The sequence below is a fragment of the Falco naumanni genome, chromosome 12 (assembly GCF_017639655.2).
Source record: "Falco naumanni isolate bFalNau1 chromosome 12, bFalNau1.pat, whole genome shotgun sequence".
NCBI lineage: Eukaryota > Metazoa > Chordata > Aves > Falconiformes > Falconidae > Falco > Falco naumanni.
In genome coordinates, this window is record NC_054065.1 from 1,735,091 (window position 1) to 1,751,958 (window position 16,868).

The window sequence follows — 16,868 nt, forward strand, 5'->3', positions numbered from 1 at the left end:
TCCCAGTCCTGCGCTGCCAGGGGTGTCGCTCAGGGCTGCGCAGCGAAGGCGCATCCCAAGGCAACATCTGATCAGAAAAAAATAACAAACCTGTGGAGCCTTCGCCTCCCTAAGCCGTCTTTGCAACGGGCTGGCTGAATCGCCTCATTAAGGTGCTGGCAGTAGGTGGAATCCATTGTGCTAAGTTTTTAATGGAGGCTGCCCCGAGGGAGGGTGGTACGGCTGCAGTGCTCACGCTGGGACTAGCTCTCGGGCACCGGGGGCCCTGCTGCAGAACGTGGACGGGTGGCATGGGTCGGGACGGTGCCGGGCTCCCTCATGTTGAAGGGAAGGGAGATCACTAAACGCGCCCACACACACCCCTCAGTTGTGGGCATTATATCAGAGGAAAATAATAGTTACTACGCAGAGTGTAAAGGTTTCCACTTCCCCACGCAGGAAGGAAGTCCGCAGTGACACGGGGCAGCACAACCTCTTTGACTAAGCAGCCACAGCACCTCGATGCGCTGCTAATGCCAGCTGTGCCACACTGTGAGCAAACCACACTGTTGCCAAACCCACGAAATCCATACATGGTTCTCCACATTCCTCAGCCTCTACTTCCCCTTGCACAGGAAGCAAGATGCTCTAGGATGTTCCCACCCTGCGTGAGCATACAGCTCCACACAGAGACGAAGAACGTGCTTTTCTCTTCCACCCTCTCCCATCCCTCCCTGACCAACAGTTGACTTGGGAAAGAAGCACCGAGGCGTGGGTGAGGGGAGCAGGGAAGATGCGTGTGAAAAACCCACAGGGCATGACAGACCATGAGTTGATGCTGCTGGAAAGAACTAACTGCAATATAATTTTATGTTCTAACACATTTGAATCTAAAAGCAACGTACAACTTGCTGCTTCAGCCCTCTCCCAGACAAGCCCTGAGGGGCAGGAACCCATCAGTACCAAAACTGGGGAAAACCAAGGCCCTGGTATGCGGAAAGCACAAAGCAGAACGGGAAGGCAGCAGGTTTCTGCGCTGGTCTGCTTAAGATTTACACCTGAGATACTACCGTGGGTTTGCTCCTCAGCCTAAGAGGTACAGCTGCTCCCATGCTCATTTAAGAATCAGCAACGTGGAAAATAATGCGGATGGCAGACAGCAAATCTGCAGCGATGGTACTGATATCATCTGCAATTAGTCAAAGGGAATTTCATCAAAGAAAAGTAGGTGCGGGAAGGTGAAATGCGCAACTTCTGCAAGGTACTTCCTTCTCTGAGAAGAGTTCGAAGAATGAGCTGGTTTATGTCCCCAAGGACAGGATTTATCCACACAGAAAGAGCAAAGACATCGCAAGCATTTAACAACCCCCCCGACCTGCCTGCATGGGAAAACTCCCCCACGGGCCCCTCCGACACAGCCCAAACCCGTGCAAGAGCGGCACTGCTGCCCCAGCGCCACAAAGGGCCATCACCATTTGGGTCACGTCGTTATGGCTATGTCTGTCCTTGCATTTCCACTCAAAGGCACTGCTCAAATATTGCAGCTGTTTGACTTCAGAAAAAAGGGATTAATTCTAGAGCTCATTTTTAATTGTCACTTAAATCACAGATTATTAATTAGCTGCAAGACTGGATCAAAAAGTAGAGGGAATACTTATGTAAGACGCCTGCACAGCTGATAGGCCTGGCTGAGAGGAGTCAGTGGCTCAGCACGCGAGGCCAGGCAGGCCCTGGGAAGCCTCATGTAGCTGAAGGGGTGAAATAAGACCATCAGGCTCAGAAAGATTTTCTCAAGTGGTAAAGCAATGTGGAGGATTATTCCCTCTGCCTGCGCAGAGGCAGACAAGTGCATTTCCTGTTCATAAACACCTGATTTGTATAGCGAAATGGATGTGACTTGCAGTTTTCATCCAGCACCCAAATCTGAGCCCACCTGGGTAAGAGAAGCTCCTCTGAGGGCCGGTGCTCACCCCCCTGGAGCTGAGCAGGTCTTGCACGGGTTCGGTTCTGCTCCCTTAAATTGCACTTCCAGCACAAACCCACATGCCCTGCAGAGAGGCAGTGAGCAAGTGGAAGGGGATCTGTTTCAGAATGAAATCTGCCTGTGCCTTCCTACTTGCTCACACACGCCTCTCTCATGTGCCGCTTCTCCTCCACAATTCCCAGAATAAGAGGTTGCCTTCAAGAAAAATACAGGCATACGCAGAACGCACATTGAATAAAACAAATGTTAGAATAATGCCAGCACAGCGTGTCGGTAGACTAACTATTTTTGTACTGAAAAATGCTTTTTTTTCACTTTATCTCTTCCAGCTGCTATTTCCCCTGAGAGCCAGCCGAGGAGATGTGGTTTGACAGGCCCTGTGCTAGAACACTGCTGCGCTGTCTCCCCAGAGCAGGAACCGAGGCCGAGGAGCAGCACAGCTGTATTTAGAGAAGGATGGAATACTCGGGGAGAGACGGCTGCCTACAGGGACTCACCCCGAGCTGAAAGCAGGAGCGAGAATCTTTCCGGATATGTCCAAAATGCTTTTAATTTCCTGTCTCTTCCACTAAACAAGTCAGGATCTGTCTGAAAAACTGATGACTTCAGGGCAATTCCCAGAACCTGCTGTGGCAGGACAGCGTCTGGTCAGACTAGGAAGGGAGCACAAACAACCTTGGGGTTTTCCAGCCCCCCAGGACAGGACAGCAGAGCCTCTGGGCTACTGCAAGAGTTTCCAGTCACTGGCAGTTACAAAAGAGTTGAGGGGGGGACGGGACAGGGAATAATAATCAATAGTGGAAAAAGCAGAGTGGATAGCAGAGCTCTACACCTTGTGCAATCTGCTGACTCCCCTTCTGCTGGCATCCTGAATCGAACCAGCTGCAAAGAGCCCATCTTCCCAGGCAGCACTATGAACACTGAGAAAATCTCCTGTTATTTCCCCCCGCGTAGTTCAAAGCACACAAAAGGTACGATCGCTCACTGCAGGAGCACTTGCAGCACGTGAGACCTCCTATTCACACATAAGGGAGCCCAACATAAAACCCTCCCCACCTTAGGAAACACCCGGCAAGACATCACGTTACAGGAGGGGAAAAAAAAAAAAAAAAAAAAAAAAAAAAAAAGTTTTATAACCCTGTGGTCACGCCTGGCGCCTCCAGAGCTTCCCTGCGACGTTTGGGCAGGAGCGAAGCAGCGGGTACTTGGGACACCACCATTCACAGCGTCTCGGCGTTAAAACAAGCAACTTCCATCTTCGACTCTCCCCTCGGTAACAGGCTCAGCAGCTCCTGGTGCTGGTACAACGGGGGAAAACTTTACGGGTTTCACCGGGGAAAAGCATCTCTGGCACAAGCCCCCTCCAGCAGCTCCGCAAAGGGCAGCGGGGCGGGATGAAACGAACGCTGGAGTAACGCCAGCGCAGCACGCCGGTAGGATAACCACCACGGGTAGGGTAACCGCGGCGTGTTCCGGCGGGGCCGGGCAGGTCGTGGGGTGCCCCAGCCCACCCCGCTCCTGGTGCTATAAAAGGTGGCAGCAGGAGGAACCAGCTGAGGAGGAGAGTGGGGAAGAGCAGGGTAAGAGGGACGGGGAGGCTCACCGGGAGCGTAAGCGAGCTCTTAGCTGCCTTCCAGCTTTACATCTGCAACGCTTTTAGCACCCCGAGGGGTTGCTCACCCCTGTGGTGCACCAGCTCCCGGTTATTCCGGCTGGGTGTGAGGCGCGAGCCAGGGACACGGGGGGTGGCCTGGTGGGGTCCTGCTGGCAGCGGAGGGGCCAGGGGACAGAGCCGGGGAGTTGCCGAGGTCCCTTCACTTAAACTCGATGGTCCCAGTCCGGTGGGCAGCAGCGGGGACTAGGTAACAGCAGGCTCCTCACCTGAAGGTCTGCGCCGGAATTTTCAGGTAATAAATACAAGACGTGGAGCAGCGGTGTCAGGATCCCAGAGACCCAGCGCGGCGCAGGAGCAGAGCCGGGCAGTGACGCTACCGGCAACGGGGAGTCTCGGCTGATGCGGGATGCGCGAGCAGTGACCTCTCCTGGCGCAGGCTGCCTCGTGCAAGCCTCTGGTATCCTACTTCAGAGCAAACCTACTCTCCTCTTTACTCCGACGGGTAAGGCTAAACGAATGGTCACCGGCAAATTCTTGGCAGAGAGCAAACCACCAAGAGGACGGATCACAAGAAGACGCGCGGCCACACAGTTGCACGTGGCAGGGTCACTCTCGAATATGCGACTTCAGTGGCTGAGCAGGTTTTGGATGGGTCAGACCTGCCTGGCCGTGCTGCACCGGGGTGAGAATGCAAAGCCTGAGTCCCAGGCTGTGGTTACAAAGTGCATTTCAGATTATGTAACGGAAAGATACTATTGCAAAAGCTGCTCGCTACCTGACGGGGTTAGGGGAGAATAAAAATAAATAATAATAATAAAAAAAGAATCATTCGGGCTGTACCTGCAACGAGCTGAAATGAATAACACTCCTTCAAATTACCTGACACCATCTTTCAGCACTGCCTCTTAAAAATAATAATGAAGCAAGGTGTATTTTTTTAATGTAGATAAAAAGGGATTTGTAGATATGACTAATGAAACAATTTCTGTATTTGCAAGCAAACTAGGGTTTCTTTTTTTTTAAAGGGCATTCACTAACACAGAACAAATTATAATGATGGATTTGACTTTTTTTTTTTTTTTTTTTCTCCAGGATGAGGATTGTTATTGGAAGCCTTCATTTCTACTTCACCTCTTTCTTACTGAGTGGAGCAAACGGATTCCTAACCCTGAGAACACCTACAGCCCATGCCTTCCCGGTTTATAACTACTCCTACTTAAACCTCTCTTCTGTATCGGAAGCACAAGCTCCAAAAGCGGCAAAAGCTCTCAATTTCTCACATAATGTAATTGAAAAAATAACCAAGAGAGACTTGGAAGGTTTTGACATGCTGGAAGTTTTAGACCTTTCCTACAATCAGATTAAGGACATTGAACCTGGTGCGTTTGAGGGCCTGCTCAGCCTTGTTTCTGTGGATTTATCATTTAACGATCAGAGACTTGTATCGCGTCTTCCACCCCACCTGAAGCTCCTACCCACCAGCAAAGCCTCAGGGTCTTTGCAGCTTTACACAAACTCTGACAAACCCTCAGAGGCTGCTCTGCAGCCTCCTGCATCTGCCGGGGGGCCGCCGGCGCCGGGAGGCCCACCTGTCCTGCCAAACGGTAACCTGAGGCTCAGGCGAAGCGCAGGGAACCTTCTCCAAAGAGCAGAGAAAAATGTTACAGTCTCTCCAACGGCCACGGTAAGGCCTGGTTTCTGCAGAGAGCCAATAAATGGGACACTGGATCTGTCACACAGCAAGCTCTCTGAGGAAGAGCTGATGCTAATACTGGATCCAGATCTCTGCCGAGCTCAGCTGGACCGTATTTTGGAGCTTGACATTAGTCACAGTGAGCTGCAAATGGACCTTCTGTCACTGTTCATGCTGTTTCTGCCCATGAAAAACGTGCGGTCCATTGATGTGAGTTACAACAAATTAACAATTAACATTCTAGACGTTGAGGCGATCTGCAGCTTCCCATTCAGCAAGCTTTTGTTTTTAAATTTTAGCAACAATCCCATAAACAGCCTGGATACGCTGTGCCTCCCTCCAACCATCAAGATAATCGATTTGTCCTTCACCAACATAAGTCAAATACCCCAGAATTTTGCTAAAAAAATGCCTCACTTAGAAAACATGTATGTTCAAGGAAATCACTTCATATATACTGTGCATCCAGCGATCACCAATGCAGTTCCACAGCCCTGCCCCGGAACCGTACATATTAATGCCATTTCCTTTGTCAGAAACCAGGCTGGCACACCCATTGAAAGCCTCCCGAAGAAAGCGAAACACCTGAAAATGTCCAACTGCTCCATTGTAGAACTGCCAGAGTGGTTTGCCAGCACAATGGAAGAATTACTATTTTTGGATCTCAGCAGCAACAGGATTTCTGTGCTTCCTGACTTACCCACCTCCCTGCAGCACCTCGACGTAAGCAACAGCGATATTAAAATAATACCCCCTAGTTTTAAATCCGTCTCCAACTTAACAATACTTAACATTCAAAATAATAAAATTACGGATATGCATCCAGAGTATTTCCCACCGACTTTAACAAAATGTGATATTAGTAAAAATAAGTTGAACACATTATCATTAAGTGACGCCCTGGAGAAACTCACGTATCTTAATGTTTCTGGAAACCTCATCACCAGGCTGGAACCTGCCAGCCACCTTTCTGCGCTCACTAACCTGGACAGTAGTCACAACCTCATCTCAGAACTGCCTGATCACTTTGGGAAATCTCTTTCAACGCTGAAATATTTTAATTTATCAGGGAATAAGATCTCCTTTCTACAGCGTGGCTCTCTCCCAGCTTCTCTGATCGAGTTAGACATCAGTGACAATGCCATTACTACCATAGTGGAGGGCACTTTTGGCCAGTTAACGAGCCTGAGTGTGCTGACTGTTCAAGGTAAGCATTTTTTTTGTAACTGTGACTTGTACTGGTTCGTGAACGTCTACCTCCACAAGCCCCATTTGCAGATAAATGGCAGAGGGCATCTCAGGTGCAGCTTTCCACCAGACAGGAGGGGCTCGTCAGTGGAGAGCAGTAACCTCACGCTTCTGCGCTGCTCCCTGGGCATCCAGATGGCCGTTACCGCCTGCGTTGCCACCCTGGTCGTTTTGGTGGTAACAGGCTTATGCTGGCGGTTCGATGGGCTTTGGTACCTGAGAATGGGCTGGTACTGGTGTATGGCGAAAAGGAAGCAGTACGAGAAGAGGCCAGAAAACAAGCCCTTTGACGCCTTCATTTCATACAGTGAACACGATGCAAACTGGACCAAAGAGAATCTGCTGGGTAAACTGGAAGCTGACGGATTCAAGATATGTTACCACGAGAGGGATTTCAAGCCGGGGCATCCTGTACTCGGTAACATTTTTTACTGCATAGAGAACAGCCATAAAGTCCTTTTTGTTCTCTCTCCCAGTTTTGTAAACAGCTGCTGGTGTCAGTATGAGCTGTATTTTGCTGAACACCGGGTCCTGAATGAAAATCAGGACTCCCTCATCATGATCGTGCTGGACGACCTCCCGCCCAACAGCGTGCCGCAGAAGTTCAGCAAACTCAGGAAACTGCTGAAGAGGAAAACCTACCTGAAGTGGAGCCCTGAGGAACACAAACAGAAAATGTTCTGGCATCAGCTAACAGCTGTCTTAAAAACAACCAACGACCAACTCGTGAGAGCAGAAAACGGATCCGCTCAGGATATATATGAGATGGAATGAAACACAAGAACATGTAAATGTTGTGCCGGGAAAGCCCGAGGTCAAATAAAAGCATTCCTGTGTTTACCTCCTGCCTTCGCTGTGTTGCAGTGGGGGTTTCTCTCAGATCAGTCCCAGGAGAGGTTACCAGCGGGTTCGTAACACGCGCGTTATTCTGCCTGGTAAAAGAATCCATTATCCAAAGAGCTGAGCCCCCAGCACTGATAAACATCCTTTTCTTCCTGGGCGCTTCATGCTCTTCAGCTATTCACAGCGTTTCTTAAAATGCTGTGGGTGTCACCTGAAGGGAAGAACAGCTCGAGTCACGCCACGTGTCCTAACTGTCTTGAGATTTCTGCACTGCAAAGCAGCGCCGTTCAAAGGTAAAGCTCTAGTTCCAATTCTCAGTTCTAGTACGGCTTAAGACGGGACACACATAGCGTACACGTAAGAAAAACACAAACCATGGCAGTACACGGGTGACAGCTTCTTTCTGTGGTTTAGCGAGAAAAGATTACAGATTTACTTTACGTAGCCATCTGAGATGCAATTGCAAATCCACACTGCTCCATGACTTGGTTTAAACAACCAGTGGAAAAGATCAGACTCAAAGATCTCTTATAATCACAGATTTAACATACACAACCAAACCATCAAAAAAGAGCCAGCCGACCGTGTTGGTCTCCACCATTAAATAATTGGTGTGAGCTTTATTGAAGTGCTGTTATCGTAAAATCTCTGAAGAATAAGCAAGAAAGTTCTGTATATTATTATTTATGTTTAGGAAAGTTTCATTTGACACAATCGCCCTGACCCATTTCGAGTGAATTCAGTGCTACCTCTGCAGAGCCCTCGTCATCACCTACTGCCTCTTAATAATTTAATTTATTGTATTTGAAAAGGAAAAAAAAAATAAATCAGCTGATCTGATTTTCACATTCAAGGAAAATCAACAGACTGATGGAAAATAAATGCCAGGTGAGAACAAATCATTTAGCATAGCACAATCTGGACTTGCTCATAAGATGAGCAAACCCAAACGACTTACCAGCAGCAGCTCAGACCCAGGAACGCAGAATGTCACTGCACGACATAGGGGACAGCACCTTTGAAATGCAGCCTCTGAGAAGGCATTAGCTCTGCTGTGACAAAATAAAGAGTAGCACCAACCTTTCTGGTGCCAGAAGGGGAAACATGAGGCTACCATAGGGAGATACCCACAAAACAGCTTTGCCATAGTGTCTTTGGGAAAGGAGAAGGCCCAGCTGGAGCAGTATGTGACTTTCACCCTCCCCAGCCCCACCCTGCAGCACACAGCACGTTTGGCTCTGGCGACCAAGGCTCAGGGACAGCTCTTGCAATGAACGGAAGCGTTTCCCTGATATTAAACATAACCCCATTTTCAGCAGGAATTGACAACACCCCGTTGTCAGCATTTAATCGCACATAACAAATGACAGCTTTAAGTCAATTTGCCGGTACTGACCGAACTTAAGGATACCGCGCGTGGTGTATCCATGAAGCGCAGTGCTCGAGGTTGATTTGAATAGCTCTTTGGTTATCGCCAAAGAAACCTGCATCAATTGCACTGCAGGGTAGAATCAGGGCTCACAAACCCCAGAGGCGCTTTGAACTGCCTCTTCATCCTTTGTCCCATGGTGCTGACTCTCCAGTTTTCCACCAGCACGAATTAGGAGGAGGAGAGCAGGACCTGCCCTCTTCTACCATCTGCATTTAGGGAGAGCTCTCTTTGCACCCTGTGCAAAGCCACCTCTCCGCAGTTAGCACAAGGAGTCATGCACTGTTGTGGAAAAAGAATTATTTTCCTGTTCTCTAAACTGCTGTCAGCCTGTCAGCCAGCTACGTGGTGAAAGAGAGCGCCGGGGCCTTTTTTCCTGCTACGTGCAGCTCGAGCAGAATTGCTTACCAGCGCTGAGTGGAAGAACCACTTATGTAATCCTCCACCCACCCGTGGCATCGGCGCAAATACACTCCTCTTAAATACTTAAAAAAAAAAATAAAAATCAGAAAAATAAATAATTCAAAACAGATAGAAGACAAACCTAGAAAACACCCGCAGGACTCCACCTTAATCCCTGCAAGTCTATTCTATTATTTTAAGACACTATCCCCCCTGCCTTCTCCTTGTTTCCACCGCGAGCGCCTCGTGCTCTCTCCATAGCCCTGCTTCACTACCTTGTGCAGGAAGGCGAAGAGATCGCAGTTCAGGAGTCCCTTTACTTTTCACTCCCAGTGCTGCAGGCAGAAGGGTGATGGAGATTACAAGGGGAATAACCTTCAGTGTTTTCCTAACAAGTGACAAATTACGTACCTGACCGATACATACCACAAACCCCCGCGAAACCATCAGGCGCTGACCATTCTTGACTGTTGTCTGTCCAGTTTTTGCATCTCGCCCTCCCCAGCTTGCTGAAGCTTTACTGTGACGGCAGACTGGCTCTGGGACTTACCAGAAAACGCACGCAGAAATCTCTCTAGTCTAAAAAGTTCTGAGGTGATGTCCAACCGTTGAATGTTCTCCAGCAACTTTCTGAGATCATATAGATCTTGTTTAAAGTTATTTAGCAAAAGCAGCTTTCAGGTTTTATGCATAAAGGATAGAAAATACAAAACTGCGGGCCACCAGCTGAAAAAGTCAGCCCTTACCACCATAAAGCAAGACCTAGGACTTCAAAAGACTGTGAATTATAAAAGCTTTTTTCACATCAACAACCACAAGTCACTTGTTAGTGGGATCAGCCCCAAGTAATTAATCCGCTGTTTTTATAATAAACTTCTTTATGCTTTCTTTGAGGCCACTCCTTGTTTCGTGAGATACCCCGGTCAAACTCTTAGTAGTACACCTAACATTGCAAACACAGATTTTTCAATAATTAAGCAAAACCAGTCCTCGGGCTGAGTATCGTGACAGCAGTCAACACTGGCAACTTCAAAAGCAGCTGAGAAGCACGCTGAAAACAGGTTGGAAAATGTATTCCACCACGATGGGTTCGTCCTAACCCCAGAAATCAAGGATTACTTTAATTCCCGGAGTACAAAATTTTACACATATTCCAAAATGCGTTGTCATTAACTGTCTGGCTCCAGATACTTGTATTACCCACGGTGAAGTGGCTGTCACACCTTCCCAGTTTTTCCTAAACACTTCCGCAGCGATGAGGTCCGCAGCGTGTTAACAGACAGCAAGGGAAGTGCAGCACTTCACAAGTCCTGGATTTGCCACCGTTCAGATGTGTGAGGTGCTCTCTTGTTCTCGTGTTACAGACTGCACAAACCTACTTTTCCCAGACCATTCAGTACTGACGTACTTCCATTGCTTACTCTCTTACCCACCTCCTCTCCTCACCTACATTTTCCATCTCCTTCATGCAGCCCTGTTGCTTCCCTTCTCAATTAGACTGCTGCTTTTTTAACCTCACAGTCACGCTTCACTGGCTCTGGCACCCAGAGGAGTTCTGATACGATGAGGGGGCTAAAGGGAAAAAGAAAAGTTATATTCCAGAAGAGTCTAAAAAGATTATTTTCTCATATGATCATCAATTACTTCATGATTCGCTTTAAAGAAATTGTACCTACATTGGTACCTATTTTCAAAATCCCACCTCTATTCACCACATCCTTAAACCTCTCCTAAACCAGTTACTCAGTACAACGGACAACCTAAATTAGGTTTTGTTCCTACTACAGATTAAAAGGCACTGCACTCTCCTACCTGACACTACACACACATTAGCACACGGGTTGTATTACGAATACAACCGGCACCGGGAGTTAGCAGAAGAGTAATACCACAAAGCGCTTTGAAGGGTCTTCAGTTGTTTTGTCTTAGTGCTACATCACGAGGGCAGTAAAACCTCCTTCTGTCCTGCAGCTGCATCCTTCTTGCTTTACTCTCACACGAGTACTCAATGCAAATTACTTTTATGAGTACGGTGTGCGGGATTTAATCTTCCACCATGTGACAAAGTTCACGTGACCCAAACCGCAAGCACAGTGGGAGTCCTGCGCACGTGCGGCAAACCCCAAACCTGCTTAAAGTTAAACCCAGCCTTAATGCATATCTTCACCTCCCTGAAAGTACACACAGGACCCCGTCTCGCAACCACTCCTGGGGTCCCGCCCTACACTCCTTACCACCTGAAACTGCGGAATTGCCAATTGCAGCCAATTCCTGCTAACAGCATAGCGTCTGAGCCCCAATGACAGGATCTCACGTATTTTTTCCCTTCAAATCAGTACACTTCGTACGAAGAAAAATGCAAAGACAGAAAAAGCAAACAAGACAGACCTTTTAGTTACCTTTTCCAATTACTTTAGAAAGAACTATGTTCATCGAGAAAAATATCCACACAGAGAGAAAAAACGTATGGAAATAATTTCAATTTTACATTTCTATTAGAAACTCGTTCACATCCATTTTATTGCAAGAAAGCTGTCTTGAATTATTCAAAATTAATCAAAATTCAAAGTGTTAAACAAAGAACAGTGTTCATAATGTAGTAAGTCTTCCAGGAAAACATTGAAAATAGTTTAGTTAAATAACCTAAACCCAACAACTTACACACAGTGATGATGTGAATGTTTGTTGTCGTTTTTTTTTTCTAAAATAAGAAATCATCTTTCTGTTGCTGTAATTTTGCTAAAGATGTGGCATTTTCCTATAATGAGGCACCAAAAAGTCTGTAGCATGATTATTTCAGAGATATTAAGGCTCTGCTGAAGCCCATCGAAGCTGAAAGGTGACTGAGTGCTTATTTTGAAAAGATCTGGCCACTTAAAGCAGCAATTGTCATGAATTTAAATGCCTCCAAATCATTCTGTTTCATATGGAATTCCCACAGCACATGACACAACACAAATGGCCAGATTTAAAAAAAAATATAATTAACTTCTGTTATTTGCTTGCTGCGTAGACCAACACAGTCTGTAAGTAGACTGATTATTAATCTTACATCAAACTGCCATTAGACCTCTTAAAGAAAACCGCAAAAACTTGTACTTACCCTGCTATATGGTCATTCTGTTTTTAAGAACGTTAACAGCTGTCAGTTCTACCTGCCAGGAATATCACAGCCGAATTCCCCCAGTCCCCACTTTTATACGAAGTCACAGACAAAAGAGCAACCGGCAACACGTCTCTTTGCCTAACAGTTTACGTATTAGGAAACTCCAAGCAGACTGCATTACTAACAGCGTGTCAGTTCCGTAGTATTGCCATATTCATCTTTATCCTCGAGTAAAACCTGTAATTAGGTATTGCACAGTTACTTCTATCAGAGACAAAATACTTCTCCAAATATATTATTTTGGGATACATAATGCCACCGATCCTTAAACGTACAGCAGAAATTTATATATATATATACACACAGATGTGTGAGCACACACATACTTCAGAGATTTCAGCGCCACAAGATTTCTCAGAAGTCCTTCCCCAGCAGCAACAGAACAGCTGTTTGTGAAATGCCTCATCCTGCTTTAGGACGCCAAGACCAAAATCCTAGACTTCAACTAAAGATCATGGAAATTTTACTATTTACCTCAATGGAACAAGGATTTCACCCTGCGAACAGAAAGGACTTTTATTACTACTGACACTCACTACAACAAAACGCCACTGATCCTTCTAACCTCCTGCAACAGAAAGATTTTAAACTTAAATATCGTAATACCAAGCATCCTCCCATTTCCTCCTTCTTGAAAATATGGCAACTATAAAGTTTAACAGGTAACGCTTCTGGTGCGCCCAGATTGTTGTCCGAGGGATCCTGCTACGTGACATAATGAATTGCAGTTAGAGCGCTTGCTTTGTTTTTTTTTTCCCTGCTTGTCCAGCAGTAAGATTCAGTAACAAAACCACCCTCACGTTAACAGTTCCAAACAGAAACCTGAAATACTGCCCTTTTTAACTTGCCACGGAAAATTGGTAAAACCTCACAGTAGTATCCGAGTATTTGCTTCAAACGCAAAGAGCTGGACATTAACATCAGTGGCGTTTTTCTTAACTGGCAGCAGTATCATTATCACCGAGTTCAGGATAATAATGAACAGCAAGTAAGGGGACCCGCTGCATCAGCTAGGCCAGAACCCTCTCCCCTACGGTTACACGGAGGGCACGGGTATCTGCTTGGTGGCAGCACTGTCACAGTCCCGCCCCAAGTTGTTGCTGGTGTGATAATGCATGGCAACGTAGGACTTGGCAAAGCCCAAAGTCGAGTTCACCGGCTGTAAGCTATTTGGTGTGCTCGCTTCCTGGGAAGGGCTGCTGTTATAGATACTGTAGTAGGGCTCGATCCGCGTGTTCATGGGGGTCGAGCTGCTCTGTGCGTAGTGCTGATGCCCGACAGAAGCCTTGGGGCTCAGCACACTCTCCTTAGAGTGACTGGGGCCACAGCCCTGGTCCACAAACTTCTTCTGAGGTTTTGGAGACAACATGTATGCAGAATTAGTCTCGTGGTGGGACGACTTGTTCCTGTTGACCTCCAGGCTGCCTGTCCCCATGGCCCGAAGCCTCGTCTTCTGCTTGCAGCAGAAAAAGACCAGGGCCACGTACTGCAGGCACCAGAGGACTCGTCTCCGAAGTCCTGCGCTGTTGCGGGAATATATAAAAGGGTTTAATCCGGATTTGAAAAAAATGAGGGTAAATCCGCACAGCTCAAACTGGTAGAGAACAAAGCCGCCGCTGCTGGAGAGCATGTCCTGCACCAAGGAGATGCCCAGGGGCAGGCAGCACACCAAGACAGAAAGCACGATGATGACACACGTCACCACTGCCCTGGAGTCTTTAGCCGTGGACAGGTTGATGGCCGACACCAGCTGGAGCCGGCTGGTGGTGGCCGCCAGCGGCTGGCCGAGACGCTTGGCATAGCCGTGCGCCTGGGCGCGCCGTGCCTTACCGTAGCTCTGGTTCCTGTACAGGGCAGGTGCCCTGGTGGCCGGTGGCCCTGCAAAGGACTGTGGGCGGGGGGCTTCGGTGGCCACTGCGGGCGGGCACTTCCTTGCCTGGGCATTGCGCCGCAGGGTGCGGGCTATCATGACATAGGAGACAGAAACAACAGCCACACAGCAGATGAAGTCGGTGACGTAGAGATAGAGGATCACCTTCCCCTCACCGCTGGTGAAGCTGGACATGGGCAGGCAGAGGCGGGAGCCGCGGGTCCTGAGGGTGGCCAGGGTGGCCAGGGTGAAGCTGGTGGCCCACAGCAGCAGGGTGAGGAGGAGGGTGCAGGGGAAGGAGGCAGCGTGGTGCGGCTGCTTCCCCAGCACCATGCGCAGCCGGTGCAGGGCGATGACCGCCACCGTCTTGAGCGACATGATGATGAAGCCGGAGCTGGTGAGATGGAAGGTGAAGCAGAAGGTGCCCGGGACGCCTCGGGCCGGGTCGAAGAAGAGGACGAAGGCGAACATGGGGGCGGCCACCCCGCAGATGAAGAGGTCGCAGAAAGAGAGGTTGAGGATCATGAAGTCGAAGTTGGTCCTGAATTTGCGGAGGGCCGGGTCGAAGAAGGACAGCAGGACGATGAGGTTGCCGTAGGAGCCGAGGCAGAAGACGAGGGCCAGCAGGGAGGCGCAGGCCGCCAGGGTGGCGGCGTGGGTGCCCTCCCGCAGCTCGGCGGGGCCGCCCGCGCTGCCGTTCCCGCCCAGCGGCAGCAGCGCCGAGCCGGGGGGCCCCGCCTCGCCCCCCGCCGGCAGCCGCCCGCTCCCGTTCATCCCCCCGCCCCGGCGCGCCGAGGCCGAGCGGGGGCTCCCGCCGCCCCGCAGTACGCACGGGCCGCGCCGCCGCCGCTCCCTCAGGGCTGCCCCCGCCGTGGCGCCGCCCGCCCGCCCGCCGCCAGCCCCCGCCCCGCCGCCGCCGGGGGCAGGGCCGAGCCGCGGGCACCGGGCCCGGCGGCCCCGCACCCCTGCGCCCGCAGGGCAGCGCCCGGCCCGGCGCCCGGCGAGCGGGGGGGCCCGGCCGCCGCCCGGGGCCGTTGGGCCTTCCTTCCCCCGGCGGCCCCGCTCGGGCCGGCGCCACCGCCGGCCCCGCCGAGCTGCCCGCCGCTGCCAGGCCCGCCGCGTCCCCAGCGCCACGCCTGCGGGCCTCGGCCGCCCCCCCCGCCGGGCAGCCTGTGCCGGCGCTGACCGCCGCTGCGGCGAGGCATGTGCCCCAGCGCCCCCCCGACCTGCCCCGGCGCAGCGCGGTGCCGTGCCCTCCGGCCCTGCCGCTTGTGCCTCGGGAGGCGAGCGCGGCCCCCCCACGCCTACGGGCCCCTCTGGGTGGCTGCAGCGCGGGGAGGGTCCCCCGAGCCCCCGCCGGCCGGCCAGGGCCCGGCAGCGGGCAGCCGCGGCGCGGGGCGGGCTCACCCCGAGCCTTCCCCGGCGGGCAAGGAGCCGCAGCGGGGCGTCCTGCCGCGCGCCGTGCCGCACCGTGCCCTCGGCAGGACACCGAGCCGACGGCTGGGCACTCCAAGGGGACAGTCCCTCCGTGTGCCACCAACAAAACGCCTGCCCCAAACCCAACCCTGCTCAGCACCAGGATTTAATGCAGTTTTGCTTCTGCACTGCACCCTTACACGGGGTAGAAACGGCCTTTCCCTTCACTCAGACGTGGGATGCAAGGCCAAGGATCTTCCATACCCCCATGGGGCCGGGGGCTGTGGAATCTGTATTATTTATCTGTTTACTGCCAACTACTACCAACACAAATCCAGTAGCTGCAATTTAAAGCGATGGGAGAGTGCTGGATATCTGAGCACTTAAAGGGATCGTTTTGAAATACTTAGATGGGCCTGATGATGAGGCAACACTGAGTGCACGTTCCCCGAGCCAGTACGGCTGTCACGGACAGACAGCCGAGGGACATCAATATCACACACTGGAAATACAGTTAGAAGAGGTGAAAGCCCATCCAGGCAAGGCAGAAGAGTGCTATGAAAATACAGCAGACCCAGTATTTCTGACTCACGCACCGGCACTCATCTTATACTGTACATTTCTACATAAATTCATTATATATGCATATATCTGTGTATTGTCCTAATAACCTTCCCCTACCCCCAGAACCCATGCAGAAGCACAGTAGTCCTTTGTAGAACCATCAAGACAGCAACAAGAGTGCTAGGTTGACATCTGAAAGCTTGTCAGTGGTACCTGCTCGTTTATTTTTCAACACATTTCTTTCTAAAACTAAGAGCAATTTTTTTTTTTTTTTTTATAAACTTATGACTCACAACAGCAGCCTGGCCTATGAGCCATGCGTGGTAAACACACTCCCAGCTGGCAATCAGTCCAGATTTGTTATCCAGGTCTGTGGCAGTGAAATGCCAGCAGCTGTGAGAGCCGGCTGCAACAGTGCCTTGCAATATGGGCACATCCATCAGGTGAGTTTTGCCTTTGTTTTATTCTTAAACTAGCTGCACATGGGCTGGTTTACTCCTAGGGGTAAACGAAGAGGAGGGAAAAAGTCCAAAAACCAAAACATGATGTCCACGATTTCCTGTGGCTTCAAGCTATGTTCTCTCTCAGCTTGGCTACCGCTTTTATTTTCACTCTTACTTAAATCTGTGCTTTCCAGTCATGGTTAATTTGAATTCTGT

At 50.0% G+C, this 16,868-nt stretch overlaps 2 protein-coding genes across 2 annotated transcripts; one reads left to right on the top strand and one right to left on the bottom strand.

Annotated features, from left to right (window-relative positions):
* The first annotated feature begins 460 nt into the window (after window positions 1-460).
* On the top strand, window positions 461-9,733 carry LOC121096128 (toll-like receptor 2). The gene is made up of 2 exons (XM_040611766.1): window positions 461-3,543; window positions 4,671-9,733. Exon 2 carries the CDS (start codon window positions 4,672-4,674, stop codon window positions 7,291-7,293), a length of 2,622 nt encoding a protein of 873 aa, XP_040467700.1. The 5' UTR covers window positions 461-3,543; window position 4,671; the 3' UTR covers window positions 7,294-9,733.
* Window positions 9,734-11,688: 1,955 nt separating this feature from the next.
* On the bottom strand, window positions 11,689-15,003 carry GPR75 (G protein-coupled receptor 75). Its single transcript, XM_040611775.1, has one exon. The coding sequence runs from the start codon at window positions 15,001-15,003 to the stop codon at window positions 13,396-13,398; it is 1,608 nt and encodes a 535-aa protein (XP_040467709.1). The 3' UTR covers window positions 11,689-13,395.
* Between the last annotated feature and the right edge of the window lie 1,865 nt (window positions 15,004-16,868).